The sequence below is a fragment of the Polyodon spathula genome, chromosome 14 (assembly GCF_017654505.1).
Source record: "Polyodon spathula isolate WHYD16114869_AA chromosome 14, ASM1765450v1, whole genome shotgun sequence".
Classification (NCBI taxonomy): Eukaryota; Metazoa; Chordata; class Actinopteri; order Acipenseriformes; family Polyodontidae; genus Polyodon; species Polyodon spathula.
In genome coordinates, this window is record NC_054547.1 from 27,458,116 (window position 1) to 27,476,888 (window position 18,773).

Genomic DNA, 18,773 nt, shown 5'->3' on the forward strand with positions numbered 1-18,773 from the left:
AATAAATTGAGCGAACGGAAACCCAAAAAAGCATTTTACATGAGACAACTTGCATGGAAACCCCATGATTATCCTTGCTCCAAATTGTGTTCAGAAACCCGTAACAACTCCTTAGCTAGATTTTGAGGGAAGAGATGCCCAGCTATCCTCTGGAGCTGAAAGGCTAATGCATTGCTTCTTGTAACGATCGGCCAAGATTCGAAAAACTATTGCACGGCTCACCCTGTACTCCAGTGATTTTATGAGAGCCAATGGGCAGTATAAACCTCTAATGACACATATGAAAGTTCTGTTTAGCCCATTGATTGTGTGTCTTCTTGCTTGGAAAATTGAAAAGTAGTTTCCCTGACATCTTGATAAAAATTTGAAATGGCAGGTGAGCAGGTTAATGAAAATCTCCTCAGAAGGCTTATTTGACCTTGGCTTGAATGGATTGAACAGAGTTATTCATTTCATTAATCTTGTCAGGCAACACCTCCCAAATGTTTATAAGAAATTAGTATTGTACATCACACAGCTCTAACCAATGGCTTGGAAATCCCTTTTCATCATACTTCAGTGAATATCTATTGCCTAAACTCACCATTTGTTAAGAAGGCACATCTTGCATTGTTTTTTTTTCTAATGCTGATAAATCAAAATACCCCTTTGCACAAGGCTATGTACTTTTTTTTAATACCAGTTGTCTAAGTAATAACAAATGTGTGCTTATGATTTTCCCCTCAAGGATTAATTACTGTTATAACATTTATGTTTTCAGAAAAAAAGGCATGCACTGTCTAAACCCTACGCTCTAACCCATCACCTAGTACTACTGACTAACAAACACATAAATTAATTACACGTATGCATGCAAACTCACAGCTTTTATAACTACATTTTATAGCCTTAATTATCTTGAGTACCTTATATACTACCCTTAATATTGTTCAATGTCACAGATTGTTTTCTGGAAAACTCTATTCTCCATGTTTATTATGGGTAGTCGAGTACCCAATGATATCTGTGCTGGGAGGTGACCATTAAAAAATATTGAATTGTGTCCCACTATTTCAGTAAAATAGAATGCCACAGAGTTCTGATTAGAAAAGGGATTTGGCTGTGCAGAAAAGGAAGCAAGAGGGACCCTAATTGGTGCTGATCAACATAACAGAGAAGGAAGCCCGATAATACTGTACCTTCAGAAGTTATTTTTTTAAAGTAGAGATGCAAGCAGTGAAAATGGCAGGACTGCTGCCATTGTGTTTAGTACAGAAGCTCTGCTAGTGATGTGATTGTGTTTTGCGACTTCTCTGAAATCTTTCTGTTAACCCCACCTGCACTGATGTAATCAGTGTTACTTTAAAAAAAGCTTTGGATGTGATCATCTATTCCATTGACGTTACTAAGAATCTGTTCGCTCTTGATGAGCTTTTGTCCTCGCTTGTGTTGTTTAATTTGTCCCTGATTTTATGACGGAAGGAAGTGTATTTCGAGTGTCTGCTGCTGCATTTTATCTCTAGTTTTATTTAACTTGTTCCCAGCAACCATGTTCAATTTTACACTGAAATCGTATTCAGTGTGAAATACAATTCTATGTGGCCTGTTAACTATAGGCTTCCACAGCTTTCCAGGAAGCTCATCTTGATGAGTTATTTACAGTCTGTTTGCATTCACCAAAGGTTATAGCAGTAGGGTCATAGCTTCCTCTCTCCTTGAAACCTGCTTTCCACTATCCATCTGTGAGCCAAACAGGTACAGTACGGACCTATAGCTCGGTCATCCCATGGAAATGCAATTGTTGTTACATTGGAGAAGTCAGCAATAGCAGAATACATGGCAAAGATGTGTGCTTGTCATTAGTCTGATATCAATGATTTATCAGTGCACCATTGTCATGGAAATGGGCTTACTACAGGTCATACTGAATCATTAAGACCACTATATGGACTGTATAATATGGTTCTGTATTTACAGCTCATTTAACATGGAAATTAGAAGGGATCAGTCAGTGCATCAGGTCCGTAGACAGTACCATCATTTTCTGAATCTGTGTGCTTGCTTCAATAGTAGTTTATACTGTACAAGGGTACAGTTTTGTGGTGTAGAATGCATTAGTTAGACTTCCTGAAGCAGATTAAAGCTTTTACAATTTTATAATTTTATACCCCTCCCCAAAAAAGTGAATGTGAATAACACAAAAACATGTCGTACAAGCTGAAGGTCTGCTATTCATGTTAGTCTTTTATACAGCTTTAAATGTTGACTGATACGATCTGATAATAGCAGCTACAGACTGTGGCTTGTTGCTGTTGTGGAGATTCAGAAGTGATTGAAGACTTCCACTGGTCAGTGTTGATTTACAGGTATACACAGCACAGAGGGATTGGAAAAGATTAGTGACATTAGTTCTGCTGGTCTGAGCCTATTTTAGTGTGGTTCTGTTTAATGAAAATTAGTGACTGTGTGGGTTTCAAGAACTTTCTATTGTAGTAGAATAGTGTGAAACCTTTTGATTTGTAATGCTGTATGTTTTGCAGCCGGCAAACAGCTTAGCTGTCCGGTGATTAGTTTAGAGTTGCGGTTAATGTTTAGGTAGTGCTCAAAATGAGCTAGGTGTTTATTTTTGTTTATTCTGTTTGTTTATCAATTAAGTGTCTGGGTCTGCATTTAAAGGGGCAATGAACGTGTTGTACATTACAGTATTTATAAAATGCACAGAGAATAAAATTACAGTAATCACATTTCAGAAATTGTGTATAAATTACTTTTATGAAATTTTATGTTGGGAAGATCAGGAAGAGTTTGTATATTTGTGTCAAAGTATGCAAAGTGGTTAATTTATATTTTAAGTGACAATGAAAGTTTCAAGCAGTTTCTTTGCTGAAAGGACAGCAGTCCCAGGTTATCTTTACCTGCAGAAATCTATTGATTTAAAAAAAAAAGTTTAAAAAACAGGTGAATCAAACCTAATGGGTATAACAAGTCCCTGTGCGTAGTGTTGACTTTGACTAACGGTTGCATAACTGCATTAGAATAGAATGGTGTGGTGTTGGTGTGGACCCAGTTCTGCTTTCAGTTTTAAAACTAATCATTTTTAAAAAGGCTAACGTCAGTCTTTTGTTTATTGTTATAATGTTCAGCAGGCTCAGATTGTGACCCAGCATGCTTTATAAGGCTGCCAATTGACCCCATCATTAACCTCACCTCTATACATACTGTACTTCTTGGAAATGTACCTGTTCAAGCAGAAGGCATTCAATTCTTGTCATAACTCCCAGCAATTCCGATTCCAATCCCATTTATATCCCTGGGGGCGCAGACTTGGAAGAATCCAGCATTTCTATCCCTCGGGGTGCAGACATGGAAGAATTCAGTGATTTAGTATCTAAGCAAGGCTCATCATTTTAAATTAAATGAATCCATAGCACCCTATTGTCCCCTCTGGTTCTCTTCATTCAAGACAAACCCTGTGATGGATGTTGGTGTTTCAATTCCCTGACAACCTTTACAAAATGATTTTCAATTGCAATGCATGATTCTTTACTCAAGGGCAATAGTAGCACAATAGCATGAAATAAAGCTCTCCTAAAACTCTTTGCTGTAGAATGACAAATTTGTGCAATATTTGTTCCAATTATGTGCAAAACAGCTAAGATTGACGATAATATGTTGTTCGCTACAACCACTTTTATCAAAATAATTGTAACACAGGATGTTCCTACAATTTAAAATGTTTTTTTAACCCAATCTTCTGAATTGTTGATATAACTACCCGTTTCTATCTTCTAGATTTAGGGCTAATAAAATAGCAAAATGCAGCCTTAGGGTCTCGATGGTCGAGTGGGCTTCAGCACTGTATTTAAGTTGCATTCTCTACTGTCATGTAACATAAAATATATTACTATCTGACACATTGTATGAAAATGATCAAGTTTAAGTAAAGGGATCAGTTACATAAAAGTGTGATCTCTGCTTAACAAGTCCAACATTTAAAACAAAGGACCAGGGATCAATATGTAATATAACAATTGGCAGTTCAACAAGACCAGGGGTGTCAAACTCTTTTCGTTTGGCGGGCCTGATTCGATACCCTGGCGCTTAGCGTGGGCTGAGTGACAGTTATAAAAACACAAAGACGAACCCAAAAACTCAAGGTTATTGCATTTAACAAAAATGATCATACATAGCATATTTACATTCCCCTAAATATTTTACTCACTGCCACCTCTTCGAACATGTGTGCAAACATGCCTCCAGTGAATTCCTTCACCTCAACACTAATTGTCATGTTGATGCAATTGCTGTCAATCGATGACTACCTGGGAGTGCGTCAGCTGGTTCAAGTTACGGCACCAGTGATACCAGAAAAAAGGTTTTAGTTCTGATTTGTAAATTTTGTAGTGACAAGTGTCATTGTGTCTTTATCCGTGAAGAGAAAGGTGGAACAAGAGTGCTGTGTGTTTCAAGAGAAATGGGGAATATCATATTTCTTTGTGGGCATGAATGGAATCCAATGTGTCTCTTGTGAAATAATACAACATTAAAAGACACTATGAAGCAAACCATGGCAAAAAATATAATAAATATGCAACAATGTTACTTGAAGATAAATACTCTAAATCAGCAGTCATTGAAAAAGCAGCAATTGATATTCACTAATGCTTGTAGTAGAAGTGATGCTGCTGTTTCTAAAAACAGCTGTTTCTTCAAAACCATTTTCTGATTGAGAGTTTTTGAAGAAATGCTGCCAAAAGCTGCTGAAATAGTGTGTCCTGAGAAGCAGCAAGCTTTCTCAGTCATGAATATCAACAAATCGAAATGCTGTTCCCCACTAAGTGATGCACAGCTTAACTCGATTCTCAAGATATCCTCAGCCCAGTCATTTGCTCCAGATGTTGCTGCATCTTCGCAATAAACAAAGAGCCATAGACACGTTTTCATAAAGTAATACCATTAGTTTTTAACTTGACTAAACACTTCAAATAAAACAAGAAAAAGAGGGTGCTGTACAATGAAAAAAAAATAACAAAACTATATTTACTCACAATTTTATTTTTTAAAACTAGGCTTGCATCATGGAAAAATGTAAATGTTGATTACTATACTGTATTATAATACTGCAGACAGAAACAGACCCCAGTTGTAGCGGAGGTAAGAATCCATGAGTACAACTTTTATCTTCCAAACTAGATAGCTGTTTTATTTAGCAAACAGCAAACAGCAACACTCACCAGTGCACTGGGCTTACCTTATCTGACAGTCAGAGTGCACCAGGAGAACACGCCCCCCACTGCTATGTGCCTACCAATGGAGAGCTGGCAGGACACGTCCCTGACTCACAGCAGCAGTGACAATAGCAAGCAGGCAAGGGAAAGCGAGCAACGTCTCCAGCAGAGTAAATCCCGCTGCTGGCCTCTGTGACAATACATAAAAAATCTTAAACAGATAAAATAATTTCTGACGGACATTGACTTTTTTTTTGCTTCAAATACATGTCAAAAAAAAAAAACCCTTATTTCAGATATTTGTCCCAGCACTAATTTTTTTGGCAGTTTTTTTGTTTACCTGTATCCTAATGAATAAAAAAATGATATTCCGCAGGTCGGATGACATCGCTCCGGGGGCCATATGTTTGACACCCCTGAACAAGACACTGTTTTTTTGATGCCAGTATGGAAGTACTAAGTCCTCCCCTCAGCACCATAGGTTAAATGTTGTTTAATTTAATTTAATAAATATGTTCTCCAATATAGATCAAGAGTACTAAGTGCCAGGAATTAAATCAATGGGATTGTTGAAATGCTAGGCATGTCATGTCCAAATGTAAGACTTGATTTTATAAGTTTTGTGTATTCTTAAGGCTTTAGAAGACCTGTTTGAGAGGTTAAATGGATGGAAATCTCTCAGTACTTGATAAATAGCTAAGTGGCTAATTGGCTGTTTCAATTATCTCACTCACCTGAGAAGGAAGCAGCAGATCTATACTTTGATGTTTGTTTGGGTTATTTTTGGACAATGTAAGAATGTCTCGACATCCTTCTTTCTGAATGTGAGAGAAACACAGATGGGATTAAAATACATTTTTTGGAATTGGAGCAGCCTATTGGGAAGAGAAGAACTGGTGTGGATTTGAGCAGGAGACTGACCAACAAATACAAGTACTGTGAATTGCTCCTGAGAGCTGATAAGGTGATTTCCATTACATGAGAGTACATGTTAAAACGTTATGCTGATTTGAACTCGGCTCTTGCCAAGATAAGCACCAACTAAAACGTAGCTTTACAGTAAACTAATGTGATCCATCTGTGTCTCCATCCATTTGCATTTCCTTCCATCTTCTGACTGGTGTAATGCTGGCTCCAGGGATCAGTTTATTTTGCCTCCCCAGGACACACAACGGTTGCGATGCTGGCTTCGGGGATCAACCACAAGGTGGTCTCCCCCGCGCATCAGCATGACAACCACCTGGATTGAGCTAAGTAGGGTACATCTCTGGGGTTTTCAAGTGGGCACCTTCGATCCTCTATGTTTCATTGTACAAGTAAGTTACTTGTACAACAACTTAAGTTACCCACAACAACTTAAGAGGGCTCAACAGTGATTCTGGCATCCCAGCATCACTCCAGCATCACTCCAATCCATCCCCACTCAACTCAGCCTAGCTTACTTACCTGTACATCAGTGTTTCTTTCTTTCTATTGTGCTTGAGTTCCCCAACCAGAATCTTTCCATCTCAACCATAGCCAGTTGCTGCTCCTTTCTGCTGCTTCAGATAAGTGTGCGATGCAACTCTTGGCCACTGAATCCAATGTCTCCAAGAAACCGGGTTGTAGAGTGTGCCACAAATCTTTGACAACCCACCTCCACTGGGTAAACCCGAACTCTCCATCCTCGCTGTTCCGCTTCAGCGGCTAGTTCAGCATACCACCGTTTCTTCTTCTCATAGGCCACATCTACAGCACCCTCCCATGGCAATGTTAACTCTACCAGGTGAAAAAGGCATGCTGATCCAGACCACAAGACAATATCTGGTCGAAGGTTATTGGTGGTACCCGCAGGTTGAAAAATAAGTAGTTGACCAACATCTGCCAGCATTTTCCAGTCTCTAGCAGCTTCCAGTTGTCCTGGGCAAGGCTTGGTTTAACACCCTTTCTTGGCAGTTGACCTGATGAGGAAACTGATCCTGCTAGGTCTTGCCAGCTGATCTTGCATTGTTCCATACTCTCCCATCTCCCTGCTTTGCCTGGGAAACAACCTTTTGCACCTCATCCTCTCCTCCTGCTTATGCACCTCATTGACTACCAGCTTTCTCTGTTGAGTTGAGGCTGCCTTGTGTCATATAGGTGGAGCTGAACTGAGACCAAGACCCCCTCTTCCATGTTGAACTCTGCTGAGGCAGCGTGGAACTCCATACTATTTCCTGACGTATGAACTGATTAAAGCTTCCAGCTTCTCTACTATTGTCAAAGAAACCTTGTACACAGTCAGTGGCCACAGCTGCCTCGGCAGTAGACCAAACTGAAAGCACCAGAGTTTTAGTTTGCCCGGCAAAGCGCTGCTGTCTATGCTCTTCAACCCTTCTAATGCTTGTTGTCTAACTTCTCCCACACAAACTGTGTCCCCGTCATACCATCAACCAAGACTTTTAAGTGGCTTCTCAGACACTCTTGGTATTACCTCACCATTGATATAGTCTTTTATCTACAACTTTACCTTTTAATTATAGAGATGCTCCTTGATTTAGTGGGCTTGAATTCAATTCGTTCCCATTCAATGTTATTGGTTAATTTGCCCAATAACCGATTAGTGAAGGCTACTGTTGTAGTCAATGTTGTCATGTCATCCATGTGTGCTCAAATTGGTGGTAGTCACATCTCAGAAGCCAAGCGCTCTCCTCCCACTACCCATTTTGATGCCCTAATAATTACTTCCATTGCTGTGGTAAAGGCCAGAGGAGAAATGGTGCATCCTGCCATTATTCCAACTTCTAGGCATTGCCATGTAGTGCAGAATTTTGAATTTGAAAAAGGAAATTGCAAATCTCCAAAGTAGGCTTCACTAAATTTGTTATTGTCATCGGTACGCTGAAAAAATCAAATGCTGCCCAAATAAGTTCATGTGGCACTGAACCATATGCATTTGCCAAATCCAGAAATGTCACATGGTGCTCCTTCCACTCCTTTTTAGCTAAGTGCATTTTTTGTCAGATCACACTGATGTGTTCTAATCATCCTGGGAAACCTGGAATGCCCTATTTTGTACTTAAGTGTCAATGAAGCAGTTAAGTAATAGGTAAGTTGACAATCTCTGAGCAACAATGATGAAGAAAATCTTGCCTTCTACTTTAAATAGAGAAATAGGGCAAAACTGACTGATGCTCCACATGCTCAGCGCCATGCTCTTGGCACTACCTATTTTTCGTAGAACTCCGAACACTCTTGAACACTCTGTACGGAACTCCATTAGTCCCTGGAGATGATGACACCCTTGCTTTTTTCACAGCTTGCTCAACTTCTTTCCACTTAGGTGCACAGTCCTCAATTTGGTATTCTAGTGGATTGATAGGTGGGATGTCTGAAGAAATTGACATAGGCTCCTGCCTTTTTTAATCTGTATGTGTTTCCTCCAAATATCTCTCCAGCTCAAACTTAGATGCTTTTAGTGTGCCATTTTTATAAATAGGCTTTCTACCAGATACAGTAAAATGCCATCATTGGGGGAGGGGACAGGTTGAAAAATAAATTGAATCGATTTCAGAAAAAAAAATTAAACATTTATTGGGCATAAATATATTACATAAACGCTACAGATACAATTTAGGCTTAAGTACATAGGCTAGTATTTGCAAAATCTATACATTTTAAATCAATATGGCAGTTTTTATATATAATTACAAGAAAAATGTCTGATTTTTATACTTTGAAAAAGCTTGGAATGTTTGTCTATCTGTGAGGTAAAAAATATTATTTTTTATTTTTCAGTTTAAACATAATATCAAAAGAGTTCTTCTGCTAAACATTTCACTGGGAATACATATCAATCAGCACAGTACAGTAACCAGGCATGTTGTTATTAGGATTCTGTAACATTAGCCCAGTTCAAATTAAAGAAAATAATTTCAGCGTTTTTGTGAACAGTGTTTTCAAACATAACTCGAGGGTACAGGTTTTCTCTTTAGTATAACATTTGTGATTTTATTTTTTCTTTAGAAAACTGATAGTAAATCTGATAGATAGATAGATAGCCATATAAAGACAACTATTTTGTTGAAAAAGTGCTTAATTTTGGTTAGTTTCAATTACCATCAGACTATCTAAACACACACACACACACACACACACACACACACATATATATATATATATATATATATATATATATATATATATATATATATATATATATATATATATATATATATATATATATACACGCACACATACACACACACAAACAAACAAACAGGGTTATTTGTTGTCTCAATATAATTTGGGTTGCTTTTTTCATACCTGTTTTTTAAACTCATCTCACAGGGTTAACAACAATGGCACTTATTTTTTTAAAGAATTATTTAATCACAGAAATAATAACATATTGTCATATGTAACCTTTTAAATTAAAGAAGAAATAAAAACAAGCTAAATAAAATGGACAAGCCTTAGTTTTGGCAAAATGCATGAGTTTATAAGCTTAATATAATAATATTGTTTTGCATTGCAAATTTAGCAAGGTATATCCCAAAAAAGAAACTATATGTTGGCTAACATTGGCTACAGCTACACAGGCACATAAAATACATGGTATGTTCAGCACTTTCTTTGAAAGGAGATGAATAAGAGTTTGGAAAACATGTAAACCTTTCTGTTGCTGATATTGGCATTAAATGCGTCATGCATTCCCAATTATTATACACAAATAATAAAACATAAAAAGGGTAATTGAATATTAGGAATGGTGGCCTGTAATTATAAATCTAAAATGCAACAATACAAAACAGAAAAACAAAATATATAACATGCTACAAGGAAACTAACATGAGTACATACCTACACTTTTAATTTTTAAAATAAATAAATGAAGATTGCACTGTAATTGGTATTAAAGCACTGTATGCAATATATAATATAAATAAACCAAAAATAAAATAATTATACATTGGTTTCCCATTAACTTTGGTTAAGGTATTTGTTCTGAGCTAATAAATGACTTTGCTAATGGACAGAACAAGGCCCAGCTCAGGCAATGGAGAAAAAAAACAAAACAAAGACTAACATTAAAAGAATACACACTCCTGGTGTTTACAGCACCATCCTGGAAACCATCTAATATGTACTAGCTCACCTCTTCACAGGTCATGTCCCTGAGGTACATTTTTACAGGCTTTCATATTAGTGCTAGGATAGGACCCCAGCTTCAAAAACAAGAGGCCTTCAATCTAATGGAATGGAATTCTTTGGATCAGGAATTTTTTTTTTTTTTTTTTTTTTTAGAAAGACCACTACCATTGCCTTTTGTTCTGTTTGGTTTATGTATTTTTTTTCTGGCATATAAAGTTTGTCAATGAGAACAGACTGTTTGGCCTGTTACTGTACCTCGAGGGTTATTCCAGACACATGTAAAGTAGTTAACTACATAGATTAGGAATGGTTTTATTCCAATGTTAGAATTAAGTCATGCCAGTTTTAAGGACAGTGTAGGTAAGGCCTGGTCTCACAGTGATCAGGAACAAAAATTATTGATTACAAAGTATTACAACGGGACTGTAGCAGGATTTGGATGGACTGGGTGAGTTAGGCATTCTTTAGGTACCGATACAGTGGGTTCAGCTCAAAATTTCCACATGAAAACAACTACAGTAATCTGTCGCATATCCGACTGCAGTGGGACCAGAGTAAGGGCGGATATGTAAAAAGGCGGATACATTAATCCCGTTTTAAATACCATTCTACACAGCTGTAACAAATGACTATATTCATACAATTATTGTTCTGAGATTCAGCTTTTATTAGAGAGCTCCCCTACATCCCTTGTTTAGAAAGATACAGGGTGCTTAATGCTTCTGACAGAGTAGCTGTTTGCCATGTGAGTGCATTCATTTGTTGCTGAGTGACAGGCAGGATAGCGAGACAGAGGTTGATACGCCCCGCAGACGAACTGGATTTATTTACATATCAACACACTGAACAGCTCACATGGCACTACCAGCAATGGCAGAACACGGAGCACATACAACACAGTGTATGAAAACTTTGGTAGGATCTACAGTCTCTGAACTAATCTTCTCTGTTCAAAAATAAGCTAACGAGATTGATCATGGCAGATAAACGGTTAGGATGGATATGTAACGGGCGGATATGTGACTGATTACTGTATAGTATTCTATACTGCAGCCAAATCACAGTAGTGTGACTGCTTTTATTTTTAATGGCAGAGTATGGCTTTAAAAATAATATACTTACAGGCATTTTAGAAATGTAAGGAATTACACTGAAGACTTTATATAGCCTCCTACATTGACAGTAGCGGTAGATTACTGTAAGTTCAGACCAAGTCAACTGACCTTAAAGTTTAAGCACCAATTCATTATAAAATGCATTGAATTCTGTTTAAATTGATCATTTCTTTGTGTTAATATGTAACTGTTGTTGCTTTGTATATAATCTACATATATTCATTAGATAACAAATGACAACAACATACATATAGTGTGATTGATTGTACTCTTTTTTAAATACAGGATAGCAGCATCTCTTCAACCATGACCATTGCATGGATTGTAGTTGGCTTTGGCAGCTTCATGCTGGCATTTGTGGCCTAAGTGTCCTGATTAAATTCTTCACTTGCAGTTTGTTTTGTCTTTTGATACTGTGATTTCAATAACCCTGACTGAAATGTTTAGAATGGTATACATTTTGGATAACATTATTTTACAACAAATATAAGTATTTAACTAAAGGTAAAGGTACTGTTCCTACATGTACAGTATATCGCTGAAAAAAAAAAAAAACATAAAAAAAGCTAATCCAGATAAACAGTGAACAAAGAATAAGGCAACGTTTTTTCTTTTTCTTATAGCTTTAAAAAATATTAAAATGTTTTTGCATTCAACTTCTTTTCAGGGTTTTAAAATTGGACTTTTCTTTCCCAAACAAGGTGCAGCAAAGGCAGAAGGCTTTGACTCCATAGAAAACAACAAAAATAGTAAGTGAAGCACAAAAACTAGAGAGGGATTTAAGAGAATTTAAAAGAAGAAACATCTGAATACATATTGGGACTACAATGAGTAGCATTAGTTAAAAATATGTCTGTGGTTTTACTTCATAAAGAAGTATTGTAAAATAAAGGCAATCAAAATGGACAGAGTTGCGAAGCCAACTACAATGATGGCTGCAAACTGTTCATCAGTGGGCATCATGCTCTTTGATTTGGTGTTGTCTGTTGCCCCCAGCTCTCCAGCCAGTGCCAGTTCGTTACGTCTCAGTGTGAAGAGGGTTGAGGGGCTGAATGCTCCAGTCAGTTCCTGTGTGGTGTCTGTACAGTGGCGGCACACACACACACGGAAACGGTAATCCATGTTAAATTGAAGGCCTGAGATCTGGAATGTGGTGTCCTCTCCCTTAAACACCTGACAAGGAGATAAAACAACAAATAAGCACACAAAACTCCCTAAAAAAATGTTTTCTTTAAAAATGTTTTTTTCATAAATGAATGCTACCATATAAATCTGTTGTTTTTTTTGTTTCTTCACTGATGACAAGCCAGGCCAATCCAAAACTGTATTCAAATAAAATAAATGGTTCAAAACCCAAACTTTATTTGTGTTTATTTATATACATATACCAAAAATATCTGTGTCTGGATTAAAATTTGTACTTGGATCGAGTCTTTCATACACAGAAGATTGAAAAGCATTTTAAAAATACTGTAATTGTGAATCGTGTGCAAACACTGAACTGCAGCAATCCAGGTCGTGCTCTAAAACTATTATTAATAAAGATGTTTTCCTTAACTAATGGAGGAAAGGTGAGACAGCTAGAAAATAGTCCACATAGCTGTCTTGAACCCGGGTGGTGTTGGTGAAAAAATAACACTGCTTAACTAACCACTTTATTAAGAACCCCCACATCATATTTAAATAAACACATACATCTGTAGGTAAATTACAAGTTAATGGAAATTGCTCTGTCCATTATTCAAATCCAGGAGTAAAATTTCAAGGGCCAGACTGCCTGCCGCTGGCATGAGGCTTTTTTGTCTTTTGTTCTCTTCTGTGTTTATTTCAACAATGCTTGCTTTTTCAGTCTGAGTTGCACAAAGACCATCCTACCCACACATTGGCTCGATTAGAGCCCCCCACATGCAAGGCTTTCATTGCATTTCACAGAAATAAGCATGCATAATTTGTGAGGAAAGTATTTTTCATTTGAAATACGAGAGCCGCAATTTATAGAAAATCAAGGCATAATGTTTATTTATTTGCCTCCATTTCTAATGTGCAGGTTTGCATGCTTTTTATATTATTTAGACTGGGTTACCCATTGTCACCATTTAATTCTACAGGGGACAAAAGATAAGAGGTTATAAGACAGAGAAATGACCCATGTGAAAAAAATTTAATATTTTATGAACTACTGCCATGACAGATTACTGCATAGAGTAGTGCACCATACTACAATAGACTTTATAAACTTGCTACTTTGTTACTGACTTCACACAGTGCCTTGAAAAAGTCTTCACACCCTTGAACGTTTTTCACATTCTGCTGCCTAAAAATTGGAATTCAAAATGCATTAAAAGTAGAAGTTCTACACAACATCATCTACACTTTCAACGTGAAAGAACAACTATAGAAATATTCAAAATTTAATTAAAAATAAAAAAACAAAAAGTCTTGATTTCATAAGTCTTCACACCATTTGTCATATCAAACCTAAATTAGCTCAGGTACAACAAATTGCCTTAAAAAGGCACATAATAAGTTAAATAGAGCCCACCTGTGTCCAATCACAGTAGTTCAACTGATTAGAATACTCCTGGATGAAAAATTAAGCTGGTTTCTGTTGTATGAAGTGAATTTGAAGCAAATGGCAAAACATGCCGAACAAGGAGCTGCCAAAAGAACTCTGGGATAAAATTATTGAAAGGTACAGTTTGGGGGGGGTGGGGGCTATCCCCTGGGGCACTGTCAGGTCCATCATTGTAAACTGAAAACAGTTTGGCACCACCAAGACACTGCCTCGATCAGGCCGTCCCTCCAAAGTCAGTAACCGTGGCTTAAGGAAACTGCAGGTCACTGTGAGGTGTAAGATTACTTTAAAAGAACTACAGAGGTCTCTGGCTGGGATTGGGGAAAATATTGATTGTTCAACAATTTCAAGAGTACTCCACAAACATGGCCTGTATCGGAGGGTGGCAAGAAGGAAGGCACTTCTGAAAAAAGGACATATGATAGCTTTTGCAAAGAAACACTTAGGGGCCACTGAGCACATGTGGGAGAAGGTTTTGTGGTCTGATGAGACCAAAGTGGAACTTTTTCATCTCAATGCTAAGCGATATGTGTGGCGTAAACCAAACATGGCACATCACCCTGATAACACCCTGATGGCAGCATTATGTTTTGGGGATGCTTTGCAACAGCAGGGACATGGAGGCTTGTGAAGATCGAGGGAAAGATGGATGGTGCAAAGTACCGGCAGATCCTGGAAGAAAACCTGCTCCAGTTTGCTAGAGACCTGGGACTGGGAAGAAAATTCACCTTTCAGCAGGACAATGATCCTAAGCACAAAGCAAAAGCAACAATGGAGTGGCTCAGCAAGAAGAAAGTGAATGTCCTCGAGTGGCCTAGTCAAAGCCCAGACCTGAATGCTATAGAAAATCTGTGGCAAGACTTGAAGACTGCAGTCCACAGACAATCCCCAGCCAACTTGAAAGACCTTGAGCTATTCTGCCGAGAAGAATGGGCAAAAACTGCACCATCCCGCTGTGCTAAGGTGGTAGACACTTATCCAAAACGACTCATGGCTGAAAGAAATGTGTTGAGGGTTGGCATGGAAAGGGTTAATTTCTGTCCCTGCCAGAAACATGTGGGGGTGTGGCTGTGTTTGCACAGCCACAGGTGTAATTAATTATGTTAAAAAAATGTATGTCATCTGTCTGTAGCAGGCAGGTATTTAAACAGGTACAATATATGTAGTGTTCCGCATTTTCAGTTTTTGTCTTAACACATTTTTCCCGGGAGTTTGTTTGACATATATTAAAACAGGGATAAAAACAGTAAAAATGTGTTTTTAATTGAAACACTAGGAAAAAAATCCCCCAGAATACAAACTTTACACATGGAATATGATGTATAGCAGTAGGTTTTGGATTAAGTTTAATGTCCCTGGGATGTATGATGAGGCAGAATCTGTGCAAATCGAAGCCACACTTTCCCCAAGTTAACTGGTACTTTGAACACGACACTGGCACGAAACAAGCCAGGGTTATTCACCTTGAAAGAGAACTGAAAGAACTGGACAGTCCAAGGCAATAAACAGTGGGTGTCCAGCAAAGCACAGTGCTCTGACAAACTTTTTAACACAGTCATTCTGTGCTCTCATTAAAGTTTGTGTAAATGCCGCATAAAAAGATTGCTTGTCTCTCACTTCACTTTCTTGTTTTAGTTTAATGTGTCGCTTAGCTTATAGAATGCTCGTTTACTCTGTCAGCACAAACATGTACCTCAATGCAGCAGTATTTGCAGCGCTGTGCATCCTCTGCCTCACCTGGCCCACTTCTGCTATTTTGCTTTTTTTATACTTCGAAACATTGTTTTCTTTTAAATATTCATAAACTGATTTATGTTATCTCCCCATTCCTTATCCACTCATAATATTATATTTTCGTGTAAGTATTTCAAAGTAGTTTTTGATCAAGCTAATTACTACGCCCAGCACTTGCCACAATTATCAGACTTTGATTGACCATTGGCATTGGATAATGTGCTTGTGAAGCAACAGAGAATCAATCATGTGTGATATTTGAATGTTATTTGATCTAAACATACGTGCTGTATCCTAGGATACAGTGTAGAGCTGCTTATTACAATGTCGGAGTCAAAATAAAACAGCATTTTAATCAAAATATTGTGTATTTACTAATAAATATAGAATATTAAGTAAAGAAAATACTGAATAGTAGACTAATAATTAGGTATAAATCAGTAAAACCGAGGTTCAGTTAAAACAAATTAAAATCCTGTATTTTTTTTGTAAAATTCGGAATAAAACTAAAATGCGGAACACTAAATATATGTTAAAATCTTTTGTATCACTTCTATGGGAAACCAGTAGCTTTAAGGAATATTTAATTTAACTGGCAGAGAGGCGCAGATATGTATTAAATTAGAAAGCTGTTGTCCTACCTGTAAAGTGTATGTTATGGGCTGTCAACATGAATGTAACAACTTTGCCATATACTGTCAAGTTTCACTTTCACAGATGAAGGAAATGACTTCACATACAGCCTTACTTTTAAAATTATACATGGTTCTGGTGAGATTTAATTTCCCAGCATTTCATTAGTATTTAAATGTCAAACTTTTTTTCCTTCTGGCACAGCATTTTAATCTTTTGCAAATTATCTCTGCTTGGTTGCTGCCCTTCACTTAATGTTTGACTTACGAATGTGCTATTTAGAGTTTATTAACGGATATTAAACTTTTAACATTTCCAAAGCTACTTCAGTTCTTTTTTTCAGTTCTTTTCCATGAACTCCAGTGGAGAACTACAGTCTATAAAATGTATCTGTTTACCAGAATACTAAATCAGATTTCTGGAAATGCCTACATTCAACTAAAATAAAAATAAAATCTAAACACTAGAATTTCACTAAATAACTGATTAGAACACCAAAGTACATCGTATTTTTTTTTGTCTTGCAACCTTAATAGAGTACTTAAACTCAGTGATTCATCTTGTTATTGCTTGTTTTCCTTATAGAAGTGTCCTCTTTATACTGCCAGGTAAGGGCCATGGGCAAAAACAAGCAAAAACGGGCAATAAGCGAGGGTGGCATTATAGTGAGTTACTTATGTGTAAACACTCATTCTCATTCCCAGACTCAGACACAGAACTTTGCAGATCACTCAAGGTCATTGTTGGTTTCAGAGTGACATCCCGAACCAGTTTCCTGCTTGCCTGGCTGCTCAGTTTGGGAGGGTGACTTGATCTGGGTATTGTCTGGGTGGTAAAATGTATCTTCAATTTTTTAATGATGGACTTCACTGTGCTGAGAGGGATAATCAGCGCCTTTGAAATTGTCTTGTACCCTTCTCCTGCTCTGTGCCTCTCTACCACTTTATCCCTGACTTGTTTCGAAAGCTCCTTGGTCTTCATGGTTGCTTTGTTGGATCACTATGTGAACTACAGCTTGAAAGTCTTTTTACACCTGAGGGAAATTATCTGCAAGTTAAACCACTTTGAGTACTCACTGGCTGAAACCATTTCACCAATTTTGTGACCTTTGAAACAAATAATTTGCACCTGAGTTGATTTAGGGCTGCAGTAGCAAAGGGGTTGAATACTTCTGCAAAACTGAGATTAATCTGTTTTTCTCTGTAAATCGTACTTATTTCTATCATATATACATGTTTTAACTTTATCATTGCAGAGAGTTTGTGTAGATTCTTCATGTAAAGTCTAACATACTCCTCTCTGGCATCCCAAAACGTGCAGTGTTTCGCCTACAGCTTGTTCAGAATACCGCTGCTAGAATTTTGACTAAACCAAAAAAATGAGCATCTCACCCCTGTTTTATCCTCCTTGCACTGGCTCCCTGTTCAATACAGAACTGATTTTAAAATCTTATTATTTACCTATAAAGCCTTGAATGGAGCTGCACCTAGATATTTGCAGGAGATACTGACCACGTATCTCCCAAATCGCGCTCTTAGATCACAGGAAGCGGGGCTGCTCGTTGTTCGCAGGGTCAATAAAATCAATACAGGCAGGAGGGCTTTTTCTTTTAGAGACCCTAAACTATGGAATGCACTACCTCCATGTGTTAGGGAAGCTGGGTCTGTGGGTATTTTTAAGTCTAAACTTAAAACACATTTTTATAAAATGGCATTTTTCAGGGTTAGTGTTTTAACGGTAGAAAATTACTATCTTTTTAATGATGATGATGATAGATTATAGTTATCTTAATTATAATATTATTATTATTATTTGTATTTCAAGTATTCTAAGAATGTATTTATGTACAGTGCCGTAACATTTTGGTATATATACTTTTCGCTATATAAATTTAATTAATAATATAATACAATGTTTAAAGCGTTTGCAGCGGGGTGAATACTTCTGCAAATACTATATATATATATATATATATATATATATATATATATATATATATATACATACACACACACACACACACACACACACACACACACACACACACACACACACACACAGTGCCTTGAAAAAGTCTTCACACCCTTGAACATTTCAAAATTCAAAATGCATAGATATAGTAGCTTTAAGAGTTATTAAAGGATAGGCCAGGGCAATGACATCACATGATATCACATTATGAAATGAATAGGAGGTTTTCAACTAAAGACAACTTTCACTACAATATAGAATGAGATGATTTGTTGTTCAGCAGCATATATACTCAAAATGCAAACACTGTTGTCGGTAATACAATATAGGAGGTCTCATTGGGATTCTAGTCAGACCCTTAAACATGAAATTAGCATGTTGAGAAGAGGGGGAGCAATTTATTTAGTTCTGAACAGTTACAGATGT

At 37.2% G+C, this 18,773-nt stretch overlaps 1 protein-coding gene across 2 annotated transcripts in view; it reads right to left on the bottom strand.

Annotated features, from left to right (window-relative positions):
• Window positions 1-11,236: 11,236 nt before the first annotated feature.
• LOC121326989 (fibronectin type III domain-containing protein 3B-like) overlaps window positions 11,237-18,773 on the bottom strand; it is a 247,757-nt gene continuing 240,220 nt past the window's right edge. For both annotated transcript variants that reach the window (XM_041270704.1, XM_041270703.1), the window contains one exon: window positions 11,237-12,607. In XM_041270704.1, the coding sequence (XP_041126638.1) occupies window positions 12,296-12,607 (312 nt within the window). In that variant the 3' untranslated portion in view covers window positions 11,237-12,295. The remainder of the gene's footprint in view (window positions 12,608-18,773) is intronic.